At 59.3% G+C, this 24,851-nt stretch overlaps 2 protein-coding genes across 3 annotated transcripts; one reads left to right on the forward strand and one right to left on the reverse strand.

Annotated features, from left to right (window-relative positions):
- Positions 1-21: 21 nt before the first annotated feature.
- Positions 22-5,013, forward strand: MRPL27 (mitochondrial ribosomal protein L27). 2 transcript variants are annotated; one of them, XM_047831875.1, is made up of 5 exons: positions 67-121; positions 1,887-1,916; positions 2,222-2,353; positions 2,767-2,834; positions 4,615-5,013. In XM_047831875.1, the coding sequence occupies exons 1-5, from the start codon at positions 82-84 to the stop codon at positions 4,819-4,821; spliced, it is 477 nt and encodes a 158-aa protein (XP_047687831.1). In that variant the 5' UTR covers positions 67-81; the 3' UTR covers positions 4,822-5,013. The 2 variants fall into 2 exon arrangements, with proteins under 2 accessions (XP_047687832.1, XP_047687831.1); XM_047831876.1 differs by lacking the exon at positions 1,887-1,916 and having other exon boundaries at positions 22-121.
- A 5,863-nt stretch (positions 5,014-10,876) lies between these two features.
- XYLT2 (xylosyltransferase 2) lies at positions 10,877-24,343 on the reverse strand. Its single transcript, XM_047831869.1, has 11 exons — positions 24,156-24,343; positions 17,611-18,103; positions 17,201-17,376; positions 16,703-16,905; positions 16,205-16,285; positions 15,834-16,050; positions 15,561-15,737; positions 15,060-15,322; positions 14,602-14,797; positions 13,624-13,957; positions 10,877-12,094 (listed from the first exon to the last, which is right to left on the reverse strand). The coding sequence occupies exons 1-11, from the start codon at positions 24,288-24,290 to the stop codon at positions 11,772-11,774; spliced, it is 2,598 nt and encodes an 865-aa protein (XP_047687825.1). The 5' UTR covers positions 24,291-24,343; the 3' UTR covers positions 10,877-11,771.
- Positions 24,344-24,851: the final 508 nt, after the last annotated feature.

The raw sequence follows: 24,851 nt of genomic DNA on the forward strand, positions 1-24,851 counted from the left end.
CAACGGCCGCGAAGACCCCGGAAGTAGATCGCCCGGTAGCGGAAGCAGGTCTCTGAGACCGGAAGCGAATGTACGGCAAATATGGCGTCGGCGGCGCTGGCGCTGAGGACGCGGGCGGCCGGTAACGGGACGCCGCGGCTGTTGCGGGGCGAGGGGTGCCGGCGGAGCGGGGGCCCTGCAGGGAGCCTGGGGGTGGAGGCCGTTCTCTGCGGAGGACACTGGGCGCGGAGTCGGGCGTGTGGGAGGGCCCACGAGCTTCGAGGGGCGGCTGTCACCGGTCACGTGACACGTCTCGGGCGGCCGGCAGTGGCTGGTGGATGGGTTGGGGGAGCGCGTGTTCTTCCTTTGCCGGACGCGCCAGTACAGCTTCCCTGGCGCTTGGTGACTTGGGCACCTCGCTTCCACTTCCTGGTGTATTTGGATCCCTCCATCTATAAATACTGTACATTGGTTCCCCCCTCCCCCCAAATAACCCGCTCGGTCTCTGTGCTAGACTGTGGTTCGGTGTTGGGGATCTCAGCAGAGAAGATGAAGACAGTCTCTGTCCCCCCGACCGGTTCTTTCTAGTGGAGAAGCCAATACATAATAAGCACGTACACAAAATCGTTTTAAATTGTGACACGTGCTGTTAAGGAAAGCAAAAATACGTGTGTGTGGGGGGGTGTCTTTTCTGGGCGCGGGGGGTTGGTGATTAGGGAAGGCCTTTCAGGGGTGACATCTAAGTTAAGACCCAAAGCACGATAGGAGGCCTAGCCCTGTCAGAGAATGAGGGGCCGGAGAGTGACTCACGCCAGTGTTACATTTTGAGAAGCAAACAGCTGCTCTTACGTGAATTTAAAGAGGGTCTTAAGAGTGGAAACGAGGAAACCAGATGGGAAGCTGAAATGGGAGCCTTGATGAGAGAGGATTTCCCCAAGATGCTAGTGTCAGTGAACTTGGAGGGAAATGGTGCGTGGTTTTTAAGATCTGTTTGGGAGATGGAGCCCAGAGTTTGCTGGTGAGCTGGATATGTGAGATGAGCCAAGGGAAGCGATCTGCAAGGTCTTGATTTCTTCCTGAGCAACTGCATAGGTAGTCGCATCATTTACTTTGAGGTGAAGGATGGGGAGTAGGCTGAAAGGCAAAGATTTATGAAAGAGAAAATGTAGGTAAAACAAAAGCCCCATTCTTCAGCTTAATAAGAGGATGAATAAATGAATAGGTTTAAAGGTAGATAGATCCCAGTGCTGGGTATTTAACATGTCTTTCTGAGTATTTATATCTGGTCCTTTGCCCCAGCTACTCTCTGTGTTCATTGAAACTTCAGAAACCTGGTTTCAGGAACTCTGAACTTGTAGGCTCCAGGGACTCACAAGACTTCTCTAAAGACTCTGGCATAGCCCTGGCTGTGTCCGGAGACCTGAGAGCAAGGACTGTCAGCCCTGTGCTTGTCATATAGCAAGGGGCTTCTAGCTTGGTTAGTGTGAATTTTAGTTCACTTCCTTTTTCAAAAGTAAATGTCGTTGAGCATTTCGGAATGCATATGGGGAGGTCAGGTTGTCAAGGGCAGGGTGTCAGTCTTCGCTAGGACCTGTGCTGGATAGGCTTGCCCAAGAGAATCTAGCCTTCTGAAATGGCTGGGAGCCTGTGGGAGCCACCCTCAGAGAAGCTGCCCTTTTTTGTTTACACGTATCTGGTGTGCAGTGGATGGGTGGATGGCTGAGAAAGTGGTGGGTGAGGCCAAAGCAGGACCCTCTGCCTGGGTGTCCTGTTGCTGGGCTCTGTGGTCTGGCCCCTCCGCAGTGCCTGGAGCTTTGACGACATGTGGTGAGTGAGGCTGAAGCCAGCAGCTCTGTGGTGTCCTCTTGATGGCTTACGTTTCTGTGGTGTTTGTCTCTCCTCAACAGGACTGAATGTGTCAGGACCCAGGGCACATGGTGTTTATTTATCTTCCATGAATATTTCACTACCCACCACCTCCCCTGGCCACACACACTCTTCGCATGAGTGCATACACCCTGGACAATACAAGGAACGACTTGTCCCCTGCCGTGGGAGAAGGCCAAGGACTTGCAGACACTCCCTGAAAACCAACACAGTCAAGTGGCATTTCTGCTCACATATCTTCCTCCCCTCCCCTGCCACTGCCCCCCTATCACCTCTCAGCTTAGCAGATGGCCCATTGAGGCAGAGGAGGAGTGTTTGGGAGCCTCTCTGAACAACCTTTCTGTTCTGTCTGCAGTTACAACCCTGCTGGGCCCCCCTCAGACTGCGTCTCTTGCTGTCAGATATGCATCCAAGAAGACAGGCGGCAGCTCCAAAAACCTGGGTGGAAAGTCACCAGGCAAACGCTTTGGCCTCAAGAAAATGGAGGGTGAGGGTGTGCCTTGGCTTCCACTTCCCACCTGCCCCCTCCCGTGCTGTCCCCAGCATTCCTTTGCAGAACAGGAAAACCACGCACACTCCTGGTCCTCTGCTCTGCACTTAGCTCGCCAGAGCACTTGGTTCCAGATTCCAGATGCAGAGAAGACCTGGGGCAGGGAGGGGGTCCTGAGGAAGAGCAGATAGCTGTGAACCTGGGCCACGTGACTGGAGAGAGAAAACTGGCAGAGGGAGACCCGGAGCTGCTGCTGCATGAAGAAATTGACTTTGTCCAGGGTCAGGCTTAGAGGTCGGCGTGCGGCACGTGGTCCGGGAAAGCGAGGGCCGCTGTGTTTTCCCAGCAGTTAGCTGTGCTGCCCCAGCACTGGGGCCCAGCATCAGTGTGCTTGTGGACTTCTCTTTTAGATCACTACGTTCATGCCGGCAACATCCTTGCGACTCAGCGCCACTTCCGTTGGCACCCGGGCGCCCATGTGAGTTGCTCCGTGGCCCTTTCCCCTTTTTTCTTTCCCAGGACCACCTCTCTGTGCTCCTAAGCATGATAGTAAATAACAAAACAGTTGCGTTCATTGGGTACTTATCAAATGCCAATCATCATTTTGCTTTCTGGGCCTGCATTATCTCGTTTCACCCTTAGCCCATCCCTGTGATGCGGTAGATGGCACCTCCATTGTCCAGGTAAGATGCCAGAGACTTAGAGAATGGAGGGGTCCACGTGACAGAGCTGGGGTTCATGCCAGGGATGCCTGACTCCCGGTCACTGTGCCTTGCCTTGTGAAGCAGCAGCCTGGTTCTCTCGGGTCTCCTTTCTAACCCCCACCTGTTGGAGGAGGAGATGCTTAGTGATTTGAGATATTTTTTGAATCTGGGGAAGCTGATTCCAGTGTATTCCTTTTTCTTTCTTTCTAATCGCTGTTTTGCACGAAGTTAATAGATGGCTGAAAAAGATAGTTTGGATTTAATAAGTACAGCAGACGTGCAAGAAATCAGGTCTACAGCAGGCAGGGATTTCAGCTTCAGCAAGCTGGGATTACTTTCTGACGTAGGAAAGATCTTTGTCAACGCAGATCGGTACGAGACTCTTCACGATCTTAAGTGTTGGTTTGGTTTCCTTTGGAATCCGTTTCCCCTACCGCCCCTTTTTTGGCAATTTTAGGAGGCACCGAAAGACTGATAGTAGCCAATACTTATGTCAGAAATGCTAATTTGTATGTGAATTGATTGTACTTGCAGGAGCTTTGTCTTTTAGAACTTGAGACATTGGCTGTGTGGCTGTGTTAACTCTTGGGACTTGCCAAAGTAATAACAGCGACAATAACAAAAGCTAACGTGTTTTGAGCTAGGCAGTATTCTGAGCTCTTAATGATGAACTTATTTACTTCCTCGAGTTGACCCCGTAAAGCAGTTAATATTACCCCCGTTTTGCAGATGAGAAAACCCAGACACAGTGAAGTAACACAGCTCGTCCGGGTCACATGATAGTAGGTAGTCGTGCTGGGATTTGAACCAGGCACTCTCGCTCCAGGGCTCATTCCTTTAATCAGAGAAATACTGAGTACCGTGTTGCCAATCTCAAGCTCTAAAAGAAAAATGCCGAAATACATACAGTTTACAAACCGTGTATGCAACTCGTAGTTTATTTAGTTTATTCTCTGCTCATAGTCTTCGCCCAAAGAACAGCTAGAAATAAACAGCTGCCCCGGCAGGTGAGAGTTAACCGAGTTGATGCACATATCAGCGGATACCATTGGTACTGCTGTTTTGTTAGTGTACGTGTTGCCATAGATACGGCCTTGCTCTGTCCTTCCCATGAAGCCTGAACTTTAGAGATCACCATTTGGATGAAAATATGGGAAACGTGTGTTTACTCTGACAACTCCAGTGCTTTTTCATTTTAAGCGAGGCTAGCTCCCAGGGGCAGTGATTAGGGGCAGTTTCCCCGGGCCTGGGGTTTGGGGATTTGTCTGGTGTGGCTTCTGGCCAGCTGCACAGACACGGGTCCAGATCCCAGCCTTCGGGGACAGAGCAACCCCGTGGATTGGCTGTCGGAGTTTTTGTTTTCCCCCTTCTGTCCCAGAGTCAGTAAAGAAGTAGAAGTCAAGGAAGTGCCAAGCAGTAGGAAAGGGAACCCAGGGTAGAGCTTTCTGATCTCCCGTTTGGGCCCAGGGCCTGAATCCTTACGAGAAGTTTGTTCTGAAGCCCTGGGATGGACCACTGGCCATCGGTCCAGCTGACTGGGTCTTTGTGTTGCAGGTGGGGCTGGGGAAGAAGAAGTACCTCTATGCCCTGGAGGAGGGGATAGTCCGCTACACTAAGGAGGTCTATGTGCCCAGTCCCAGCAACGCGGAGGCTGTGGACCTGGTCACCAGGCTGCCCAAGGGTGCTGTGCTCTATAAGACTTTTGTCCATGTGGTTCCTACCAAGCCTGAGGGCACCTTCAAACTGGTGGCTATGCTTTGAACTCCTGGCGAGGCCGCCGGACAGAGACTGGAGCCCAGGTGACAGGAGAGGATGGCAGCAGCAGAAGTCAAGTGTTGGCACGACAAGGTCTGCTGAGGACGTCTGTTTGGTGGTGATTGCAGAAGACTCTGAAGTGACTGGCTCTTGGGAGACCTGACCTGGGGCCAGAAATAAAGTGCGCTGGAGTCATGAGTCTGTGCTGTGTGGGGATAAACCTGGATGGCGCTGCTTGCTGGTTTTTTGGCCCTTACCCACGTTCTGTAGTGTGCACCACGGAGCACCCTCAAAGCAGAGTGAGGAAAAGAGAAGAGGGGAGTGTGTTTGAGAAGGGATTGCTTTAGAGCCATCTCCCCGAGGGGAAGGAGGAGGAGAGCTTGTGCTTGAGGGTGTCACTGCTCCTTCTCCCCCAGGAACCCATCCCAGGCCGGGTCCTGGGGGGAGTGGGGGTGTGGGGGAGGGGCCGTAAAGGAAGCAACATGGTCATGTCCTCTCCTCGAGCCATATTTGGAGGGAGCTGGGGCTGCAGCCCCAGGAGTGGCCACGTGGCCAACCCCTGTCTGACTCTGTGGGTCCAGCGTAGAAAGTCCCCATCTACCCTGGAATACCCAGGTCCTTTCACTGATGAGGCAGAATGGGTGACAAATGGGCTGCTTTCCATCTCCTGGGGAAAGACACGCGCACCTCACATCCTTTTCTGGTTCTTGATCTATCACAAACCATAAACAGCAAAGGATCTGGCTTTTTTTAGGAACTCAATCTGGGCCTGGACTGGGCTGGGGCCTTCACTGTCAGTCCAGCCCAAGACCTTAGACGCTTGGCTTCGAGTGGCAAGGCCAGGAAGAAAGTCTCAGCTGGGGCAGAGGGCTGTCTTGGCTGTTGGGGGTGGGCAGTTTGGGCTGCAGCCCCAGCAGGGCCTGTAGAGTCCAGTGGCTTCTTTCCAAGGACTCAGCCCTGCAGGCAGGAGCTTCAGGGACCGGGGGCACAGAAGCCTCCCAATCTAAGAAGGTCTGCCTTGAACTTGTCACCTTATTTTCTCAGGACACGACCCCGGATTCTCCACCTCCTGCAGATCCTTGGCAGAGGTGGCCCAGGGTTTGTTGAGGTTCACTTTGGCTTCCTTCTTGTGGGGGCTCACGTACCAAGGCCCAGCTGGGGGAGATGGCTGGAGGTGTCTCTGTAGGCTCAGCACCGTCCCTGCCAGTCTTCTGGAAAAGCAGAAAGGGGCAGGATGGAAGAGGGTGTTCCTCCTACACAGTGGTGTTTCCCTGAGCAGAGCAGGTGTCGCTTCATGGGATGGATGAGCAGAGCCGCAGTTCGGTCGTGGTGCAGGCAGTGACCTGAGGGCCTCGCCTCCTCATAGCTTGGTGACAGCTGAGGATAGGAGAGTAAAGGCTTTAGCCATTTCCTGACACACCAGCCTCTCCACCCGCCCGTACACACGTCCTTTCTTTTGGCTTCAGCTTTCTGTGTCTCCTCTCCCCTAGTGATGTTCCTTCCTGGAGACAAGCTGAGTCGTGGAGCTGTTGGCTGCACAGAATCCCTTCCGCAGGAGCCTATTCTGAATCCCAGGGCAGACCCCCCCTGGGCTGGGGTCTGCCATCCTTCCCTCCACCCGAAGAGGTGAAGTGGGGCCTCCTCTCAAAGCCTGGGGCTCTCCACCAGTGACCCCTTCCTCATCCTGGGCTCTAACTGGGCATTATGTATCAGTAATATGAACAAAAGCTCAGTTGTCCAAGGCACCCGAGGTTAGGAATGCCGAACATTCGCCTCTCTGCAGGCCCAGATCCCAAAGCGCCGTGCAATCAGCTGGTGAACCTGCTGCTGCTGGGTCTTCTTTCGAATACTCTCATAGCTGGGCAGGCGAGCCAGCTGCCACAGGGGCAGCTGGTAGCTGCTGGGAAGCCAGGCACAGAATAGCCCTGTGACCAAGAAAAGCTGAAGGGGGGCAGGCAGGCACACATGACCCTTTAGCTTCCATCCAGACCTTCCCCAGGGTGAGTCTGAGATTGGGGTACCACTCGGCCTACGCTCCCAGAAGTCTCTAGGCATCATCCCGTCCCCAGCCACCCTAAGCCCCTGGCCTGACTTCAGCCTCCCCTCCCTCGCCCCCCCCCCCCAACATCTCTCTGCTGACTCCCGGGTGACAGCCCCAAGGATCCTCCCTCACCTGTGTCCCCTGGGAATCTCAGCAGCTTCCCACTGCCTGGACTTTGCTAGGGTGTCCCGTGGTATGGAAGCAGGGAGGGTGGCAGTCCTGGGGAGCATGAAGGATGACTGAGTAAACTCAGGATTTGGGGTCAGCAAGCAAGAGAGCAGAGCCCAACCCCTTCTGTCCCTATGGCTCTCTCCCCTCTAGTTGTCTCCAGGCCAAGGCACAGAGCTCAATCCTCTGGATTTCAGAGATGCACCCAGTGTAGAGACCCCAGTCCTCTCTGACCACTAGCTCATTCTCACATGGTCTGGCAGCCGGCTCTGATGACCTTTGAGAGTCAGAGAAAGCCTCCTCCTCCTGCCCTGGGGAGGTTGCAGGTCAGATGATTCCTTTTGCTCTCTGTACCTAGGCTCCCATACGGTATCCTGTCCCTGGGGAGCAGCCTGACTGTAGTCACCACCTCTCTGCAGTGAAGGCAGCGCTCTGGGCTTTCCCCTGGGAACTAGGGAGAGGGTGGGCCTCCAGTTGCTTGTAGAGCTGGGATGAGACCACTGTCCTCACCAGCAACTCCCAGCACTGGGTCCCAGTTAACAGTAACCAGGCAGGACACTGACAACGTTATTAACCTTTTCCATGCTGATGTTCTGGCCCCAAGGGAACCCAGGCTGGGAGTGCAGAGTCCATAACGCTACCTCTCCCCCTGCCCCCAGGGGCACAGGTCAAGGGTCCAGCCTGGACCTGGCACGCACAGGCCCACCTCACCTCCCCACATTGGAATCCCGCTCCAGAAGTTTAGTAGGGTTGAGCTGGCCAGTCTGACATCAGCTTGACAGGCAGGGGAGACTGGGGTGTGGGCAGCTCCCTTTTTGCTGCTGCATCAACCCCCTGCGGGCAGAGATTTATTTAGGAGAGCCATGTAGCTTTATCCTGTCTCTTTCTTCAGTTCGGGGAAGTGATGTGTGTAAGGAGTTTAGAGAGGGACAAACTTGAGGAGAAGGAACTTGTGGCACCCTTAGAAGCTGTGAGTCTGAAGGGAAAGGGGAGGACTCCAGAGCCTGAACTCTGACCCCAGTGCCCAGCCCCTTCTCCACCGTGACAGACTGTGGCATCTCAGAACTCGGCAGGGAAGGGACTAGCCATACGCAGCATTCTTCCCAAGTGGCTTGCCCTAGGTGACCCTATAGATGAAGAGGCTGGGCTTCTGGCCTACAGTGAGGGGTCAAGGGTACATCTGATCCAACCCTGGGACTCACCAGTGGCTACAACTAGGACGAGGAAGGAGGCTATTGCCCATGGTGGTCTCTGCATGCAGAACAGCAGTGGCAGAGGGGTGCCAAGACAGGGCATCGGCCTTGAGCCACCTTGAAGACAGTCGGCAGGGCCACAGGACTGCTCTGTCACCAGGCCACCCCCAGCCCAGGAACTCTGGCCCAGAGGAGCAACTGCATTCAAGGCAGGATATCTGTGAGCTGGTCTGCCCCTGCTGGTCCCGCCAGTACGGTGCCAGGACCTCCTGTCCCACAGAGGGCGCTCCCCTCTGTGGACCTGGCAGCCACCAAGTCCCCTCTACAACCTTCAGAAGGGGTTTTGGCAGGAATGGGCTCAGCTTCTTCTACACCCCATGGCCAGCCAGGGGAGCTCCAACTGGCCCAGACCTCTGTACTCCTCCGTTCCAGATCGCCTCGCAGGAACTCTGGCCCGCCACTTCCCATTGGCCCGGGTAACTGGGCTCCGGATGCCAACTGGCTGTCCTCTGGTCTCTGCTCCTGCCTCTAAGGGAACCGAGGCATCCACGGTTGCTCTGGAAACCGGGCATGGGCCACAAAATACAAAAGCCTCTCTGCAAGGGATCTCCCCCCTCCTTCCAAAGGAATTATCCCAGCAGCCTAGGGGTCCAGCCTGCCCCAGAAGACCCCCACCCCCACCCCGTCCACATCCCGCCTGCCCTGAATCCTGATCTTGACCCTAGGGGCCCCACCAGGAGAGGATTTCAAAGAAGCCTCAAAAAGCCCAAGCCTCCAGGTTGAGCTCACCCTACAGACAGATGGGGGTGAGGAACACGGCGGAGAAGCTGCACTCGCTCTTGCCTCAGTGGTTTGCACAGCAGAGAGGACAGGAGAGGAGAGCTGCCTTCTGAACCAGCCCAGGTCCTGCGATGCTTCCAGCTCAGGCCAAAGCAGGCCCGCCAGAGCAGTGCGGGTGGAGCTGGCCTGCACATTAGAGTCTCCTGGGGGAGGGGCGACTGCTCAGGTCAGGATCTTCGGGTTCATGAGTTTGAGCCCCGCATTGGTCTCTGCATCGGTCTCTGCTCTGAAGGTGTGGAGCCTGCTTGGGATTCTGTCTCTCCTCTCTGACCTTCCCCCGCCTGTGCGCACAGGCGCTGTCTCTCAAAATAAACACAATCTCCTGGGGGAGCTTTGAGCCCATACTTTCCCTGGGTTCCCTCCTCACACCAATGAACTCTGAACCCTCAGTCAGGATGCCAGGCCACTAGGCTAAAAGTGCAAACTCAGAACGCCCACACCCGGGGACAGTCCGGAGTAATAAGTAACAGAGGGCCTGGTGTGATGGGGTGAGCGTGGCAGAGGCCGAGACGGCGCTCACGAGTTAAAGAGACAAGACTTTGGAAACTGTTGCACTAAGCCTAACAGCGGCACAGCCCGGGTGAAACCTGCCCGCTGGACGGCAAGTCCTCAGCCAGCAGAGCCTCACGTTCTGACCCTTACTGCCTGTGCGTAACAGGCTGGACCCAGTTAGCAATTTTTCTTTTTATTGACCTGAGAGTCGATGTGAAAAGAAAAAAAAAAAAATTCTAGAGAATCGGAGGGGAGTTTCAGATGTTCACAAAAAAAGCAGCCGGAAAAAAAGTCATCCTAGCCCCTAACCCGAGCACTATTTCCTGGGAGATCCTACTGTGGGCTCCTTCCTGGTTCGCCGCCCTAAGGACAGCAGGGTGTAGTGAGTGGTTCGGAGGCAGGAGGCAGGCGTCTGTGAGGCTTGCTGCCACCACCTGATAGCTGTGGGCTCGTCATTCCAGTTTCCTAATGTGCTACATGCTACATGCAGGTAATAAAAGTTCCTGCCTCACAGGTTGGGGGGATGCCACAGGACGCCGCCCCGCAGGGTCAGCACGCGGGCTGCAAGCACAACCCCAGGGCTGTTCCTGGCGGGCAGGGGTGCCCTCTCCTGGCAACTAGGAAAACTGGGTGTGAGGCCGTCTAGGCAGGAACTGAGCCCTTTGTCCCCAGGCGTGATGTTAGGACGGTTTTAAAGGTCTGAGAAACCCTCGCTCCTGCATTAAGTAAGGTGTGAGGGGCTGATACGGAGCCCTTGCTGACAACGGCAGGAGAGTTGGAGGGAGAAAAGCCTTGGGCAGAGGAGGGAGGCTGGACAGACCTTTCCAGCCTGGCCCTCCCAGGTCTTGGGGCCGTGGCCACGGCCCCAAGCCACCGTGGCTCTTGCCCCTAAAGCTCCAACAGGAACGATCAGGCCGTGGCTGGGGCTGCCTCCATTCTCAAGGATGCTCCATAAGTCAGAGCTGGGCAGGAGAGTGAGGAGGGCTTGTGAAATGGGCCCTCATTATGCCAACGGCAAAGAAGCCACATCTGCAGGAAAGCGCTGGGTCAGGACCCATGAGAACTGAACTGGCTTTTGTGCCAGCCTACTGGGTGGCAACGAGCAAGTCTCCAAGCCTCTCTGGGCCTGCTTAGCCCCCAGAAAAAGGGAGCTGCTTCAGATGGGTTCTTGTATCCCTTCTGGCTCTTGGATTCTTAAACCGTTCCCACTCTAGGCAAATGGGACCTCCACCTTCTCACGGCTGCCAAGATATACCAGCGAAGACGTTTCCAAGGCCCGACAGTGATGGCTTCCCGACACCCAGGAGGAAAAACACAGAGGCTCGACTTAGAGAGATAGAGATATATTTCTTCTGTTGCATATTTCAGACTTCACACTGAGCTTCAGGCACAATGCTGTTCTAGGTTCTTCTGAGAGCCCTGACAGAGCCTTCTTCCCACACTGCTTGTGAGGGCTCGCCCTCCCGGGCGGGAGCCCAGGCCCTGCTTGCAGTTCTGGGTACCTGGGAGATTTTGCATTGGTCTCAGCAGGCCCTGGTGCCCTGTGTTGCCCATGAAGGGGCAGGACATGCTGGAAAGCCCTAGAACCAGCCCCACCCCTTCTTCCACGGTCCCCTGGCTACAAGAGGAGAGGCTGTCCCGCTAGAGTCCAGCTCTGCAGCGCTCCCCCAAATCACCTGTTCTCCGGGCCTCAGAGCCTGGCATGGCACTTGCACCCTTGTAGAGCCTCAGCCATGAGCACCACAGGCCCCGGCTGGGAGACGACGCCCTGGAGAGTGAGGCAGGCCCAGCCTCCTCCAGAACAACAACAGATGGGCTCGTCAGGCCCCTGCTCCCCAGAGCCATGGCCCACTTCCTGGAGCTGCCCTGAGCCCTATTGCACAATTTCGTTTCCAGTTCCTCCCCCTACCACCCGTTAAAAAAAACAAAAACAAAAACACACACAAAAAAAACCCAAGAAACCTAGAAGGAAAAGTGAGGAAGAGTGGGGTGTGGAAGCTGGAGCCCTTCTCCCCACACTCCTGCCAACCTCTGGTCCCCAGCAAAACCATTAGCAGGAAGTATGATGCCCACCTTCGCTGCCGCCCGTGCGGGTTCGTGATGGCTGGCGTGGGTGTGCTGCCTGGGCTTCTGGTTCTTGCCTGTAGGGAGGGGACGTCCCTCCACTGTCTGTAAGGTGCAATTTCCCCCGGGGTCATCCGGAGGTGCTGGCTGGGGCCCTGCTACCTGAGTCGCCCGTCTGCTTTGACGGGCCCCAGCTCTGATTTGGGGTCGGGGAAAACAGAACTCCAGCTGGTCAGTCTGCAGAGCTCCAGGGAGGGGCAGGTGGAGGGGCCCATGGCACACAGTCCGGCCACAGACCAGAAGCCACTCAGCTCCCCATCTGTCCAGGCCTCGAGTGCCGGGCCCGTGAGCTCTGCGTGCCGGCGGGCGGCCTCCTCCGCGGGCTCTGGCTGAGGCAGGTTCAGGATGCCGCTGAGGCCCTGGAAACTCTGCTCCATGTACTCGTTGTGAGGTGGCCCGGCGTGCAGCCAGCTGGCGTCATCTGGCGGGGGGGGGGGGGGGGGGGGGGGGGGGGGGGACACAGAATAGGTGGTAAGCATGCCCCGCCCAACTGAGGCCACGAAGGCCAGACTCTTGAGATTCAGGTCTGGGCACCCCCGCTTCTGTCCCAACTCTACCACTGAGTCACGTACGGCTCAGTGACCTATGACCTCGGGCTCATCTGCCGAACCTTCTGTGCCTGTAAAACTGTTAGTTTTATAAAATCACGGCGGTCATCTCTGAATCCCCGACTTGGGGATTAAGTAGAACGGTGGGTTCCAGGCATGACGGATGATAAGGTGACGTTCCTGTAGTGGTCTCGTCTGTGTCCCCTGTGCCCCTTCTCAACCACCTCCAGTGGTTCCCAGAGCCATGAATGGCCCCCCACTCAGGCCCTCAGCTCTGGGGCCCAGCTCGCTTGTCCAGCCTCCCTTCCCATCGCTCCTTACATCCTACTCCTGCGACTCTCTGTTCCCCTTGTGCACCAGACACCTCAGCTCAGGACAGCCCTTCTCTGTCTATGAAATTCCAGTCCATCAAGGCTCAGCTCCAACAGCGGCCTCCATCTGTCCCCATCTCCTGCATCAGGCTGGGAGTCCCAGGAGAGCAGGGGTGCGGCTTGTCTGCTCTGGATCTGCCACAGCGCCCCCCACCCTTCCTCCTCTAGATTACCCCTGCTCTGACGCACTTTCTCTGTGATAAGATGTAGCCGGAGGACGGGAACCTCTACCTACCCATTGAGCACCTGCTGACCTACTGGATACGGGCTACTTTCACCCACATGCTCATCCCTCACATCTCCCAGGCGGTGGCTGTACTAGGCCCCTCTCGAGGGAACCTGAAGTCTCTGCCTGTGTTCAGAGCCTGCTTGCTTAGCCTCAGCCAAGTGTGGGGTGGGCCACGTGACCCTGCCCACCCAGCCACACAACGGACTGAGGGCCAATCGGATCTGCTTGTCCCAAGAATGAGGAGCGGGGGCCCCAAGAGGCCCTGGTTAGTTTCTGCTGCACTGAGAGGCCACGTATCATGTACTGAGAAGCCAGAGCCTGAGGCTGACACACAGACGGGACAGGATGAGGGACAAGATGGCCCCACAGAGACAAAGCACCTCCGGTTCCCAGTGAAACCCGAGACGTTTCCTGGGTTCTGGGGGACAGCCCTGCATTCTTCCAACAATTTTCCCTTTGTACTTGAGCTAGTTTGAGGGGACTTGTTTTGCACACACCCAGGAGGTCTCCAATAGTTGTATCACTCCTACCTTACACGTAGTAAGACTGGGGCTCAGGAGGCTAAATAATTTGCCAAGGATAAAGGTCCAAGTAAAGCGTCAGCTACACCTCACAGCCAAGTCTGCCTGACTCCAAAGCTTGCCTCTCTACCCTACCTCAGTGCAGGGACACTAAGGGCCAGACCATCAGGGCCCCAACCCTGCCTCTTTCCCTACTCGAGGGTCAGCTCTGATGGTCAGCTTTTCGGGGTCACCCGCCAGGCAAATCCTATTCTATCTGGCTTCTGGGCCTAGATCCTTACCTTTCCTGAGAGGTAGTTTGCGGTTGAAGGTCAAGGGCAGCACGAGGAAGCGGGTCTCGCCCAGGGGTTCCCAGAATTGAAGCAGTCGAACAGTCCAGGCCCCTGGCCGCAGGGGCCGGCTCAGCGGGGGCTTGTACTGCGTGACCTCGGCGTCCGCGTCTACCGCGATGTCGTAAGATGTGGCCACCACGTAGGTGGGGTCAATCCACACCACGGTGGCCGTGAGGTTGGGGCCCCGGGCCCAGCGCTGCATGGCCACAGGCTCGTCCAGCGGCCCCAGCAACCCCCCAAAGTTCCGGAAAAGACGCTCCTTGGGGTCCCACTCGGTGCCGACCTGTAGGGAGGGAGGCAGCTGGGCAGGAGCCTGGGGAGCAAGTCCTCTCTACTCTGATGCTGCCTCTAACTCTCTGTGTGACCTCAGGCCAGGCACTGTATCTTTCTGGGCCTCAGTTTCCCCATTTGCAAAACGAAGGGCTTGGACTAGGATTTCCTTAGTATCTTTCTCAGCTCTCGGATTTGTTCTACACGCCTGTCCTGGCTTGCTCTGCAGTGGTGGGGGCGGTAAGGCAGAGATGAAGTTTGAGGTCCTGCCCAGAGACCATCTCCGCACAAAGCCAAGGCCTCTAAGAGCAAGAGGACACTCAAACGTCTAACGGAGTATCAAAGTCCCTCCAGAAGAAAATCACTGTAGTTTCTGAAGCCTGGGCTCGTGTCATAGAGCAGCTACGGTCCCCTCCCTGCTCACTGCACGTCCTCGGTGCACCCCAAGTGGGGAGGTGCTTCTCAGTGTGCGCATGCGGGGGAGACACAGGCATGAGCGCAGGGTATCACCAGGGTTCCATCACGGGGAAAGAGCCCACGGACTCAGTCCTGAGAGGCCCAGCCCAGTCCTTCTCCCTCCCTTGAGAGTCCCTCTCTTCCCACTACCCTGAGTCTTGCTGGGGGTCGGGAGAAAGCAAGGGGGAGGACCTGTCCCACCTCCAAACTCTGGAGCCGGCTGGCCTGGTCACTGCGCCCCAACAGCTTCAGCGACCCCTGGGGCATCAGCCACATCTCAAGCGTCTCTGCCGGCCCCTGGGCTGAGGGTTGCACCGGCTGCGTCACCAGGTAGCCCTGGAAATGGTCGTCATAGAAATACAGGTGCACGCTGGACGGCAAGCCCCTGGGCTCAAACCTAAGAAGGTTCCAGCAGGGAGAAAGGGAGATGCCATCAGCACACCCGACTGGCCTGGCGTCCCAGGGAGGGGGCTCTGGGGAGTCCCGTCCCCAGGCGCTTCCTTCGCCCCAAATCTCACGCCCCCAGCACCTGCACGCCTGGCTCTTGCCTTTCTCCCTGCCTCAGACTGGGGGCTCCCTGGGGCGGGGGCTGTCGCTTTCTGACTGACCTCCCCACGGGGCACCCTGAGGACCTGAGCTATGTCAAAAGGAGGCCTCACCTGCAGAGGGGGGTGGCCAGCGGGGGTGCAGCGGCGGCAGCATGGCGCAGGCTGAGGCGGACAAAGGCGTTGTAAGCGGTGAGCATCACATCGCTGAGCCCACTGGGGCCGTCGGCCGCGTCGTACGTGTTCTCCCAGTAGGCCTTGAGGGCCGGCGTGCCCGGGGGGTAGCTGCCATACAGGTGGAAGTCCAGGATTTCCAGTACCTCCTGGTTCACAGTCGACTCAAACTTCCGGGCGAAGAAGGTGGGTCTGGAGACTTGCTGCAGCGGGAGAGGTAAGGAGGGTGAAGGGGTCCGGAGGCCCCTTCAGATGGCGTGGCTGGAGTGGGGGCCCTCCCCGGCCTCTTGGGGCCCTTCCTGCTGCCGCTGGAAGCCCCCTGGAGCCACAGGCGCTGCTCCAGGGGAGGCCCCCCCAGATGCTCTGGTGGGCTCACCCTGAATCCCTTCCGACCCTGGGAAGCGCGCAGAGCGGCTGGGGGCAGGGGCCACGGGGAAGCACCTGCAGCCGGAGGAAGTCCTGTGGCTTGAAGTCGTTGGGGGAGCAGCCGCACCAGTCCACGATGTGCTTGTACTGGCACTTGCAGCCCAGCCTGCGGTTCCAGTTGGTGACCCGCAGGTTGTTGTCCACGAGGCTCTGGCAGGCTGGGCTGTTCTCCAGCACCGTGTGGAAGAAGGACTGTGGAGGGGGGGGGAGGTGGGCAGGGTGGAGGGTGAGCCTCGGGCACCCCGTCACACAGCCTCCCTGGCCTCGCCGGGGACCTGGGCCACCCACCTCCGCAGGGAGCAGCGTGTAGGTGTAGAACTGGCGCAACTGGGCCACCAGCGGGTCGTCCGTGTATACCACATACTCCACAAAGCCGCGCGTCAGCACGAACCAGTCGGAGCCGCCATCCACCACGATGCCCGCCGGGATCTGCCGCTCGCCCAGGCGCCACATGTGCGAGTCACATTCATGGAAGAGCCGGTCTAGGCCCTGTTTCTTGATGAACCTGCGGGTGGCAGACGAGCTCGCTCGGGCACCTGGGGACCAGTGGGCCTCAGTCTGTGGTTGGTTTGCAGGCTTTGCAAACCGGCCGTGTGTGGGAGGGGCTGTGACGAGCCCCCTGGCCGGGGCCCCCCCCCCCGCCCGCCCCAAACCCTCACCTGGAGTTGTCCCGGCCATGTGACTTGAGGAAGTTCTTGTCCCGGTTCTTAGACAGGAAAGCCACCAGCTCCTCGTTCGTCCTAGAGAAGGGAAGGGGCGTGGGCGGTGTGGGTAGGGGGCCTGGCTCAGGCCCGGGGCACAGCCCCCTCAGCACCCTCTGCCTTCCCTCCCCACCCCTCCCTGCCTCATGGAGAGCTGTCCTAGCCACTGGCCCTGCGTCCGGATGATGCTCTGGGGTGGGGGCACCCGCAGCCTCCCTCCGCCCCTTGCCCTCTCAGCTAGCACCCAGGTCCGGGCCTCTGCCTGCTCCCTGGTCCCTTGTCACTCTCAGTCCTGACATCACCTTTCACCAGCCCCTCCCTGAACACATGGCTGTGGTCCAGGGACCGGACCCTGGGCGGGGTGGGGGGAAGGGAAGGAGTCTATCAGGCCCCTCCCACCCCAAGCACCCCCACGGGCCACCCTCTGCTCTGCGGATTCAGAGCACTGCCCCACACCTGGTCGGGTAGTCGGTGGCACTGAGGTTGATGAAGAAGTCCCAGGCCCAGCCGGGCACCTCCAGCAGGTCCCGCATGCTGCGCAGATACATCCTCAGCAGGCTGGCCCCGCCCCAAATGGTGACCATGCGCCAGGGTGTCACCCGCACATTATCGTACCGCCGGGCCAGCTCCACCACCTCGCGGTGCAGGTAGTTGGAACGCTGGGGGTAGGTGGGCGAGACTCAGTAGCCATAGGGGACCCCCGGTATCACAGCCTCCCCACCCCACCCCCGGGACAAGTGACATGGAATGGAGAGAGCACCGGGCAGGACTCAGCTCCTAACTGGCTATGTCGCCTTGTGCTGGCCATTCCCCATGTTCTAGGCCTGCTCCCCTCTCTCTGGGCCACCTGAGCAGATCAGAGACCCTGTCCACCTGTGACCTTCTGGGTCTTGGTGCCGCTACTCAGATGCCTGTGTGGTTACCCCCCGCCCCCCCCCCCCCCCCCAACAGTACCTTGTCTACGTGGATGTAAAAGAAATGCTGCTCGTGGTAGACAGCCTTGAGGAGACGCTTTAGCTGGCGGATGGCACGGCCGTGAACCACCAGCATGTAGGCGATTCGGACCGGGGGGCCGTCCACGGGCTGCTGGGCCCGGACTTCGTCCCACTGGATGCCGGGGCTCATCTTCCCTGAGAGGAGAGACCAGGGGCATCGGTGAGGCCCCTCCCCAGGCCACGGGGCGGGGCTGAGATGGGAAGAGGGACCGCCCGCCCGACGCTCCCTGGTCCCAGCACTGCCTCTGCCACTCAGCACAGGTTATCGCCGGCTTAGCCAGGGAGGTGAGCCCCTCTGAGCCTTCTTCCTCTGAGAAATGAGGTGAAGACCCTGCCACCCCTGCGCCCGTGCCTGTCTCGTACTCTTACCAGCCAGCTGGCAGTGCCGGGGCACAGCCTTGGGCATGAGGCTCCCGGCCTGGTGCAGGCACACCACATTGGCGATCTCCTGCTGGCACTGCTTGGAGCTGGCCCGGGCCAGGGCAGACAGCGCGTCCTTGCCCACAATCTCACACTTGGGGGTGAAGCCGTTGTCCGTGGGCTGGGAGGCGCCCTCCACGCTCCCCGTGTCTCCGTGTGGCGGGAAGCCAGCCGCCCCGACCAGCGCCTCCCCGGCTGCTGCCCCACTGAGGTTCTGGCGGCCTGGGGCCTCCGGGGGTGGGGCTGGCGGGACCCGGCGGTTGGCTCTGTGCCGGCTGGTTACGGCCCGTACCACCTTGGCCACGGGCATGCCGGGGCTCTCAGCGCGACCCCGCCAGCGCCCATGTCTTCTGCCCGCGCTGCCCCGCCGCCCAGCTGAACTGTCTGTGTCCTTGGAGCCCTCGCTGGGGTCCAGCGGCCGCGGCTTTCTCTGCCTTCCTTTCTGTAAGAGACAGGCAAACACAAGTCACGGGGACGGTCACCCTCCTCCTGCTCCCTTAGCTCCCTGCTGGCCCCAGCCACCCTGCACCCAGTGAGTGCTCCTCACGGGAGGACTCTGCACGAGCAACAACATCCGCCGAGCGGCTTCTCTGACCAGCCGGCCGAGGAAGTGTCATCCTACCTCCACAGCACTGTTGCACCCCTGTCCCCACATGCCCAGACCACAGGGCACCTGTGCATCCCCCCTGTGCTTGGGAATCAAATACCACCCTCTTTCCCAGCAAATACGATGTCCGCGTATGTCACAAAAGAAGGGTGGCGGGCCCGGCCGAGGACGCCAGGGTCCTACCCAGGCCTGGCTGGGAAGAGACATCCCACCAACTACAGCGTTTCCACGTGGGAGTGTGGAGGCCATGCGAGTGAATGGGCCGTGCCTGGTGGGGGGGTGGGGGGAGCACCATACTCGTTGGGCTCTCTGGGAGGCAGAGACCAAGAGGGAGTCAGAGTGCGTGACTTTCCCTGGGGGGTAAGACCCGTGGGTGATGGGGGGGCGGGAGCCGGAGCTGGGCCGGCAAAGCCGTCAGACCACCTAGCAGGCCTGACTCCGGTGTTAGGAGGGGGGGCTGAAGGAATGGCTTCAGACAACGGCGCAGCTTGGAGGGAGCCGTGGCCAGCTAATGCGAATGGCGTGGACCACTGCCACATGCCGTCACTGGCCGGAGGGCTGAGGCTGAGCCTCAAGGCGCCCGCAGCTGGAGGCCGGCCCCTCACCGCTCCTCTCGGTGGGTTCTCTCCGGGAGGGAAATCTGTCCCAGCCACTTCACCCTGCTTCCTGGCTCCCCTGCCTCTTCTCAAACTGGCACTCTCTTCCCAGCTCCCTCTGTCCCCTCCTCCAACCCCCGCCATCCCTGCACCCCATCCCACCCATCCTTCGTGATCCAGCTCCAAGCCCCCTCGTGCGAACACCCCATTTGCCCCCGAGGGTCAGGTTCCTCCGGCAGGCAGAGCTCCCAGGTGAGAGACTGTCACACCAGCCCCACCTCCCAGCGTCTGGTGGAGTAGGACACCTGGCTGCTGTCTGGCGGCTGAGACGTGGGAAGAGCAGGAGGCACTGTGTGACTGTCCCCCTGGCCACCTACCTCCTCTGAGCAGGTCCCTCAGTTCTAAAGGGGGGAGGGAGGTGTGAGCATAAGTGAGATAGAGCACAAGATAGATAGATAGATAGATAGAGCCGTCTCCACCGGCCCTCCGCTGCTCCCTTGTGACCCTTCCGTGGGGCCCCCCGGCCCCCAGCAGTACCGCACAGGCCACAGGCCTTTTCTGGCCTGGCCTTTCAGCAGCATCACCTGCTGGTCCACAGCACCCTCCCCACTCAGCCGCCGGGTGCCCTCCCGGGGTTTCCACGGCCTCCCTGGCCGGTGTCCCTGGTCCCCCTGCTCCTACTCTGGTTTCCCGATGGTCTGTTCCCATCGCAGTAGTAGCCAGTGTTCCTGTTCAAACAAGCCCTGTCTCGCCACCCCCCTGCTCCAAACCACCCCTGGCCTCCCCGCCGAGTGTGAAACCCCAAAGCCCCTCCAGGAGCCCACAGAGGCCACAAGAGCTGTGGTCTGGCTGTCCCTCCCACCACCCTCCCCCTCTGACCTCATCTCCTACTAACCTCTCTTCACGCCCACTCTCCTCCAGCCACAGTGGCCTTCCCGCTGTCCCTCCAGGCCACTGGCCACACACTGTCCCCTGTGCCTGGAATGCCCCCCCCCACAGATGTCTCCATAGCTCATGCCTTGCCCCCTTCAATTCTTTGCTCAGATGGCATCTTCTCAGCAAGGCCCATCCTGACCGCTGCATTTCAACTCCAGCTCTCCCTCAGCCTCCACTTTACCTTCCCCACAGCACTTACTTCCTTCTCTTATCCTATAATGCATCCATATTTTGTTATCCCGTGTCTCTCCGCTCATAGGAATGCAACCTCCACGAGGACAGGGCTTTTGTTGTTTCCTCAACCAGTGCCTTCCAGCGCCCAGAAGCATGTCTGGCAAAGGCAGACACTCCCAAAATATTTGTCGTAATATAAAGTTCTTGATATAGGCTCAGCATTCAGTACCTCCTGACATCCTTATTATTACCGCCATTACTATCGCTGGAGGAGGATTAGGGAAGTCAGGAGAGGCGCAAAGGCGCTCAGACATTTTGGACGCTGGGTTGAGTGAGTGTTCCCTGCCCCTCCCCTCCCTAGGCCCTTTCTCCCCTCCCCTGTCAAAACACGGCAGGCACCTCGCATGGCAGGGTCCGCGCCCCGCTCCTCCACCCAGGCGCCCGCACTCTCCGCGCAGGGCACCCAGCCGGCCCTCTGATCTCTTGAGAGGTGCCCCACGAGAGCTCCGGGCGTCTGTCCCCGTCTGAGGAGATGCTACAAGAGCGACGGGTAGGGTGGGGACAGCGCCCTGGCCTGGGCAGCCCCCAGGAAAGGAGAAAGCGGCTCCGTGGCGCTGAGTGTATGTCGACCCGGTGATGGGTGACCTGGTGGCACGGTGGGCAGAAGTCAGGTGGACAGAGACGGCAGAGCAGCTGTGGGCTCTCGGGGTGGAAGCCAGCACCAGCGAGGCAGGAAGCTGGTCAAGAGGGCAGGGCACGGGGCACAAGGCCAGGCTGGCTGCGGTGGGGGACGGGATGTGGGAGGAGATGGGCGGGCTGGTGCCCTGCACTGCAGCAGGGAGCTGGCTGACCCTGAGAAGGTCAATCCCAGAGGAAGCTGGGGGCCCTAGAGGCAGCAGTGAAGACCGGGCCGGGGCCCCTGCTGGGCAGCCAGCCCCCACCTCTGCCCCCTCCCACCAGCGTTCATGGGGGCATCAGCGGGGCCCCTACTTGTGCCCCCAAAGGGACGATCCTCAGTAGCCCGGAGGTCAGGGTCCCCTCTGATTACTGAGGGGGAGGGACTCGCCCTCTGACCTCTGGCCTGGATGCATTCTGACCTCCGAGGTGCCTCCTCCCCACTGAGGAGGCATTCAAAGTCCTCTGCCATTTCCTGGCCCTGCAGTCCTGCTTGGAATCCTTCTCTGAGCCTGGGAGGCAGACAACGCAGAATGGCTTACCCCACATCCTACCACCTTCAGGCTTCTCAGACGGTGTTTAAAGTTAAGTGGTGAGACCATGTTTGTGAAAGCTTTTAAAGCCGTAAAGTGGCTCTTTGGATGGTAATGGTCAGCCTTGGTCTGCATTCTAGCCCCTCCACAGATGGACAGAGTGTGCGTCTGAAAGGCACCGTCTGACCCCAGCGCCGCTGAAACCCCTCTGATACCTTCCCACTTCACTTACAGCAAAACCCGAGCCCTCCCTAAGGGTCTCTAGGATGTGCCCCAGACTAACTCTTGAACCTTCCTCCAGGGAGCTGGCCACACCCTTCTTCCCATTCCTCGAAGGCACCCAGCTAAGCCCATTCTCCTCAGGGCCTCTGCCCAAACTCGGATGACTGGCTTCTTGAGCTCACATACCACTTCCTGCCAAAGCCTTCCCTCACCAAGCTCCACCAACCCCCTTGACACTGAGTTTCCTTTCTGCTGTCAGTCTCTCCCTGCACTCTGTCTGCCCTTCAGGGCCCAGGCCTTGTCTTCTTTCTTTCTTTCTTTCTTTCTTTCTTTCTTTTTAATTTTTTTAATGTTTTATTTATTTTTGAGAGAGAGAGAGAGAGAGAGAGAGTGAGTGGGGGAAGGGCAGAGGGAAAGGGAGAAACAGAATCTGAAGCAGGCTCTAGGCTCTGAGCTGTCAGCACAGAGCCCGACGCAGGGCTCGAACTCACGAACCGTGAGATCATGACTTGAGCTGAAGTCGGATGCTTAAGCGACTGAGCCACCCAGGCGCCCCTGCTTTGTTTATTTTTGTAGCCCCAGTATTAGCACAGCACCTGCTGCTACTAAGGAGGAGTGAACAAGTGTTTGTTGACTGACTGACTGACGGAATGGCTGGCTAATGAATCCCTATTCCCAGTGTGTAGCACTGAGATAGTAGCAAGAGTTACTTCCTGACGGCTTAGCTTGTGCCAGGAACTCCTGCAAGTCCTTCCCAGGTATCATTTTCATTTTCATTTTTAGTCTTCATAATCACCCAATGAGAGAGGGGCTATTGTTACCCCCTCCCGAGAGGGAGCACTGATGAGGACACGGAAAGAGGTTAGGTGATTGGCCCGGGGTCTCCCTGCCACTTAGCAGCAAGGCTGGAAACACACACAGGACGTGGAGGAGGTGGGGCGGTACAACTTCAGCACCCACCTTCCTAAGCTCTATGCTAGGCTGCCTGGAAAGCCCCTAGCTCTAGCGAGGTGGCCGCTGAAGGGGTCCAAGCACCAATGGCTGCCTGGACCGCCCAACGTTTAGGTCATCGAGCATCGTTTCTGTTCCAGTCCAGTCCAGCCCTGTCAGCTTCTACCAGGAACCTGGGAGAAGGAGGTGGGGTGGTGGGACCCCAACTGCTCTACTCCCCAGTTCTCCGCCCCAGGCTATGGGCAGGACAGCTGGGATTTGAGGCCTGGACAATCTCTTAGCCCATTGGGAGACTCACAGAGCCACGCAGCTCAGGGCCATTTGTTTCTGAGAAGCCACAGCCCTCCCCACAGTGGTCGCTGGCGTCTACTCACAGACTCCAGGATCAGAGGGTTCCCTAACTGCCTCAGCAGCCTAGGGCGCCTGGGAACATCTCATCTGCCCAGTCTTCTCACACTGACCCCCAAACACTCTTCGTCTTCCTCCTATTTATGGGTCCACACAGAACAAGCTCACTCCCTGTGGGTGTCACAGAGCCAGCCTCCCCTCCCCCAACCCCCCCCCCCCCAGCCCACCCCCCTCTGCTCCTCTTGGAGCTGTGGTCTCACCTGACTCTGTTCCAGCTCCTTCACCCTCCCAGCCTCTTGGTTCTCCCCAGAAGGGCAAGGGCAGCCCTTCTCCCGGTCTCCATACCAGGCCTTCCTGACCACTGAGATGCCGTAAGGGGAAGTGAACATGGAGCCTCTCTTGGCCTTCTGACTGCCAGGTGGAGAGGCCCAAGAGGAGATGCCAAGCACAGTGTCTGACTCAGAGCCCTAGAGGCACCAGAACCGACGGGGTGGGGGTAGGGGCAGGGAAGCCTTGTCCTCTGGTCCACAGCTTAGGACCAGGCTTTGGACCCTCTAGAATGGCCTCAGACCCCACTGGATCCTTCCTGAACACCCTGGGAGGGGACGTGTATGGGCCTCCAGCTGAACCCAGCCACGAGTGAGTGACACTCTCAAGGCAGGGACCTGGGTACTGAGCTGGACAGGTTTGTCCCTGCTCCCGGGCCTGAGTCTCTGCTGAACCAGCTGATGCTGTCCCCATTCCCTAAGGGCTAGAGGCCCCCCTCACTCCCCCCACCCCCATTCCCTAATGTCCTGAGGCCACTCACCGGCTCACTTCTCCCGACCATCTCCTCCTGAAGACCCACGACTTTTCTTCAGACCCCAAGCTAAGAAAACCACACCTGGGGGATACACTCCCAGTTCTCTTCCTCGGGGTCACTCCCTGTTCCCTCAGTTGCTGTACTGAGTTCCAGCCCAGGGCTCCATCTCCCCATTGGCGGCAGCCCGTCAGGCGCAGCTGGGCGCCGATGCCCGGGGTCCCTCGGCCCCGCTCCTCCGCCTACGACACGCACACCCCCGCCCCCTCCCAACTTCAGAAAGTTTGGCCTGGGGCTCCCCACCTCCGAGCAGGCTCGGGCCCGGCCCCGCCTCCCGGTCCTGCTCCCCGCGCCTGACCTTCATAGCTCCCCGGGACGGAGACCACCCCACCGATACCCGCTCCTACCGCCCGGGCCCCCTGCCCGCCCGAGGCCCGGGCCTCCGGGTCACGCACCGCCTCCGCGCGCAGTCCCTGGGGCCCTCCTGGGAAAGGGGCACCAGGGGTCCGATGTCCTGCTCCCCGCGGCCGCCCGCGCCAGCACGCACGCGGCCGGTGCCCCACTTCCCTGGCCCGGGCCACCCGCAGCCCCGCCAGGACCCCGCGCGCCCCCGCGCCCGGCCTGCCAGCCTGCCCGCCCGGCCGTCGGAGCACCTCGCCCGGCTCGTCTTCCTCCAGGCCGCTGAAGCTCCACACCACCAGGCCCTGCAGCAGCAGGATGGCCAGCGCCGTGGCGATCGCCAGCTTGTAGCGCCGCACCAGCTTCTGCACCCGCGCGCTCGCCACCATCTTCCTGCCCGGGACGCGGGGCGCGCGCCCAGCCCTGCAACCCGGCCGCGGGCGCGCGCCTGGGCGCGGACGGAGCCTGTGGGCCCCCCCATAGGAGGCGGGCCTGGCGCGCGCCGGGGCGGGGCGGGGCAGGGGGCGGGGTCCACGGGCCAGAAATGCCGCGCCCCGCAGGCCAGGGGCGGAGCCTGGGGTCGCAGAGCCGCGGGCCTGGCCCGTGCGGGGTCCGCCTCCCTGGTGGTTCCTCCCCGGTCTTCGTCCGTGGCCGGGTCCCCGTGGGTGCACACCTGCTCCAGGATGGCAAATCGGCTTGCGGAGAGGTCTGCGGCCCGACCTCTGTCTTGCTCGCCGCCTGGTGTCGCGGGAGGTGGGGCAACTCAGCCCCCTGCTGATCAGCTCTCCGCCCTGGGCGCGCAGAGAATGCTAAAGCTCCCAGAAATGCCGAGTTGAGAGAGTGTATAAACGCCACAGGCCCCTGCTTAGAAACCCTGGAGGCCGCGCCCACGGGGCAAAGTCTAACCCCCTTGACTGGCACCCGAGGCTTTGCACAGAGCCTCGTTTCCT

Source organism: Prionailurus viverrinus, chromosome E1 (genome assembly GCF_022837055.1).
Source record: "Prionailurus viverrinus isolate Anna chromosome E1, UM_Priviv_1.0, whole genome shotgun sequence".
Classification (NCBI taxonomy): Eukaryota; Metazoa; Chordata; class Mammalia; order Carnivora; family Felidae; genus Prionailurus; species Prionailurus viverrinus.